At 31.7% G+C, this 3,657-nt stretch overlaps 1 protein-coding gene across 1 annotated transcript; it reads right to left on the bottom strand.

Moving 5' to 3' along the window:
- On the bottom strand, positions 1–3,346 carry LOC134722786 (uncharacterized). Its single transcript, XM_063586414.1, has 2 exons — positions 3,241–3,346; positions 1–233 (listed from the first exon to the last, which is right to left on the bottom strand). The coding sequence occupies exons 1-2, from the start codon at positions 3,341–3,343 to the stop codon at positions 1–3; spliced, it is 336 nt and encodes a 111-aa protein (XP_063442484.1). The 5' UTR covers positions 3,344–3,346.
- Positions 3,347–3,657: the final 311 nt, after the last annotated feature.

Raw genomic sequence — 3,657 nt, 5'->3', positions numbered from 1 at the left:
TTATAAACTCAGGGGAGATCCTTGTTGCAACGACGAAAGTAATGAAAATGGTCCTGTAATATTTTTTGATAAACAATATTCTATAATTGACAGTTGCTTATGTGAAGAGAAACATCTAAAGGTCTGGGTAACCGGTGATAACATAAGGTAGTGGACATTCTGGTTGACTACAACATTTTCCCGCTGATGCTGGGTTCCAGTGACAAACGTCAGGAAGATCCCATTTGGGACATCTGAAATGGAATAAAAGTTGTTTATATATCTGTAAATATTTTGTGTTCTACTCATATATCTGAACAGATTACATTTGTTTTAAATATCAAGTTTTCTAAGTAAGAAATTATCTATTCTAATAAAATCGTTTTGCAGAGTTAAAGTGACACATAAAAGCTTAGTTTCTCTCTACAATTTCCAAAAGGTGATTAACACTGAAGTTTCGGCATTCCATAGGGAACAACTTTTGTCCATTTTTTTGTTTCTTATTGTTGAACACATATCAACAAAGACATTAAAGTCTGTGTCATATATTGCCATACATGTAAAAAATGACAATCAGGGTCAGTTCGCGAGAGAGAAAAAATAGACGCCAAAATATTCGAGCCTAACTATTGCTAACTATTGCTAACTATTGCTAACTTTCTGTGCAGCAACATTCAAGAAGTGCATGTATATGGAGCCTATCAATGATATTGGATACATTATTCCAGAGCTTGCATTTTCTATAATGATTTCCTAGATAGAGGATTGTTTATAATATACAGTGAAGCTAAACTCTCAATAATTTCAATTCCAATTGATATCATCCCTTCACTGATTTAAACTGAGGATAATAAAAGTGCTTTAGACCAACACAACTTTCAAATTACTGTCAACCCTGTTTTCAGCGACCACTTACGGAAGAGCAAAAAAGTGGTCTATAAAACAGGTGGTCTTATAATACAGCTCCAATTTATATGAAATGCAACACAGAGGAATCGAAAAAACAATGGTCTTATAAAAAAAGGTTTTTACTAAATACAGTTGATTTTTTAAGCAGGCATGACTGTTTCCATTTTTTGAAGCATATTGTTTATTAACACTACTTTTCCTTAATGTTATAATCGGCTCTGTAGTCGTTTTTCCCTACTACCATAGTCATTGACAAAACTTTCTTAAATTATTAAGATACTAAAAATCTAACTCCCGCAGGCAAAGTTGATCTTATATTCTTGAGGTTCTTATTGCATATAATTCTTCACTAGCTCTATAAATATTGTTTAACTTTTAAATATTTGGCTTAAAGCATTCCTGGTTGTTAAAAATCAAGAAAAGCACAGAAAAATGAAGAAAAATGAAGAAAAAAAAGCAAGTGCTCTGGGTACTGTCTTTTGATTTTAAATTTTTTTTTGTTGAAGTTACCCAAAATTATATCAAGGACCAACACAGTTGATTAATAGCTCTAGCATGTATCGTTATGTGTACTGCTACAAATAATAACAAAGCTATGCGAATTATAAGTGGAAAAATTGTTGCAGCATTGACAAAAAGTAATTCAATCAAAAGTATTATATTTACAAGGTACATCCAAGGCCAAAAGAATTAAGAAAAGACAATGTCCTCTAATACGCTATCCTTTCTTGAAGAGTTAGAAAGATAAAATATCAAGCAATGTATAAGTTACAGACAACGAAGGCCAGGACAGCATAAGTTTATAAATATGAGCTTAACGATTAATGCATAAACATAAAACAAAAAATCTTTTTTGTATGCCCCAACTACGGTAGTAGAGGGGCATTATGTTTTCTGGTCTGTGCGTCCTTCCGTCTTTCCGGTCGTCCGTCCGTCCGTCTGTTCGTCCCATTTCAGGTTAAAGTTTTTGGTCAAGTTAGTTTTTGAAGAAGCGAAAGTCCAATCAACTTGAAACTTAGTACACATGTTACTTATGATATGATCTTTCTTTTTTTAAAACAAAATTAATCTTTTGACCCCTTTTTCATGGTCCACTGAACATAGAAATTAAAAGTGTGAGTTTCAGGTCAAAGTTTTTGGTCAAGGTAGTTTTCGATGAAGCTAAAGTCCAATCAACTTGAAACTTAGTACACATGTTCCCTTTTGGTTGATCTTTTTACTTTTTAAGGCCAAATTAGATTTTTTACCCAATTTCACAATCCATTGAACATGGAAAATGATAATGCGAGTGGGGCACCCGTGTACTTTGGACACATTCTTGTTTTAAGCAAGGACCGATTTAACTACTGATGTGTGGTAAAGGAACTTATCTCCTTTTAAAATAAGTAACAAATACAACCAAACTGCCTTTACAACTAAGGAACAGTGGTGTCCCTTCATTTTTTGTATAACTGCTGTAATAATCTCAATTGAATTCAAAGAAATTATTATACTGTTATAATTACACTATGGATATAAAATTTACAGAAATATTTTGCTAAGATCGGTAGATATACTGCACATAATGTGATTACATTAAATTTTTCATTTCAATGAACATATTTGTAGCACAGACTTCTTTGTTATTAAAGATTTTTGTTGTACATTCCAAAAGTAATCAGACAGGAGTTTAAAATGTTTATCTATCTTTTCAATGACTATAGTTATATGTTTCAAATAACTCAAAAAGAAGTAGGGGTCTTTAATATATAATGCATGCCAAACAAATGGATTATCTTTAATTTTTTGAATGATGTAAACGAAATTCTAAAATTGTTTCTTTATAGATATAGGTGGGTGACAAGTTTTAAAGTGCCTTCTCTGGGTACCATTTATGTTTCAATGGAACAGTCCTCATTTTGACATCTATAAAAAAAACGAAAGTCCTGTTCCTCTGTCACTGTTTTAATTATGATCCGCAGTGGTTATAATCATAAGAACCTATTTCGAAATATAAGCTCAAAGTACGGCCCATATGGGGGTTTATTCGAGTTTACTTCTATTTCTTGACAAATACTACTTACTTTTCTTTACATTGGTAAAGACCATTCATGGCATCAGTACAGACACAGATTACCGTACAACCATCAGATCAGGTTTCCTTAGATGGATTTGAAAATTTACAATCTCAAAGAGGAAAAACGTATATAACAATATGTAAATTTTCAAAGATTTTTTTTCCATATCAAGTAATTGTTTTAACTATGATTCAAAATGATTGTGGCCATTAAATCCTATTTGAACTATTTACTGAAAAATAGGGACCATTGGCCTAATCAAATTTACTCCTTTTTCTTAGCAAACATTACTTACTTTTCTTTACATTGGTATTGACCAACCTTGGCATCATTACAGACACAGCTAAACTGACAACCATCAGACCAGGTTTCATCCTGCTTATATTCCTTTCCACCATAATTACATATTGCTGAAAGTAAGGATGTTTAAACTGCAATGTAATAGCTTATTTTTACAAATATCATACTGAACCAGTACAATATATACCTTAGGCTTATATACCTTATAAAGTACAGACAACAATTTTAGACAATTTTTCACTTGAATGATGTCACTGATAGATATATGAATACATTAACAAAAAATATGAATTAGCCAGCAAATATCCTGAAATTTAATTTATTAAATTGATGTTTAGCTGCTACAATTATTGGGCATATATAGTTATATCTAACTTACCAAATTCTTCCTAGCGTGTTGTTTTGGACTTAT

Source organism: Mytilus trossulus, chromosome 6 (assembly GCF_036588685.1).
Source record: "Mytilus trossulus isolate FHL-02 chromosome 6, PNRI_Mtr1.1.1.hap1, whole genome shotgun sequence".
Classification (NCBI taxonomy): domain Eukaryota; kingdom Metazoa; phylum Mollusca; class Bivalvia; order Mytilida; family Mytilidae; genus Mytilus; species Mytilus trossulus.
This window is presented reverse-complemented; position numbering and strand designations above follow the sequence as displayed.

What these genes read in the sequence shown, in the direction of transcription:
- LOC134722786 (XM_063586414.1), bottom strand. Translation starts at nt 3,343, where the DNA reads ATGGTGGAAAGGAATATAAGCAGGATGAAACCTGGTCTGATGGTTGTC. An exon ending in CAATACCAATGTAAAGAAAA is followed by an intron (nt 234 to 3,240) that starts GTAAGTAATGTT and finishes ATTCCATTTCAG; the next exon opens with ATGTCCCAAATGGGATCTTC.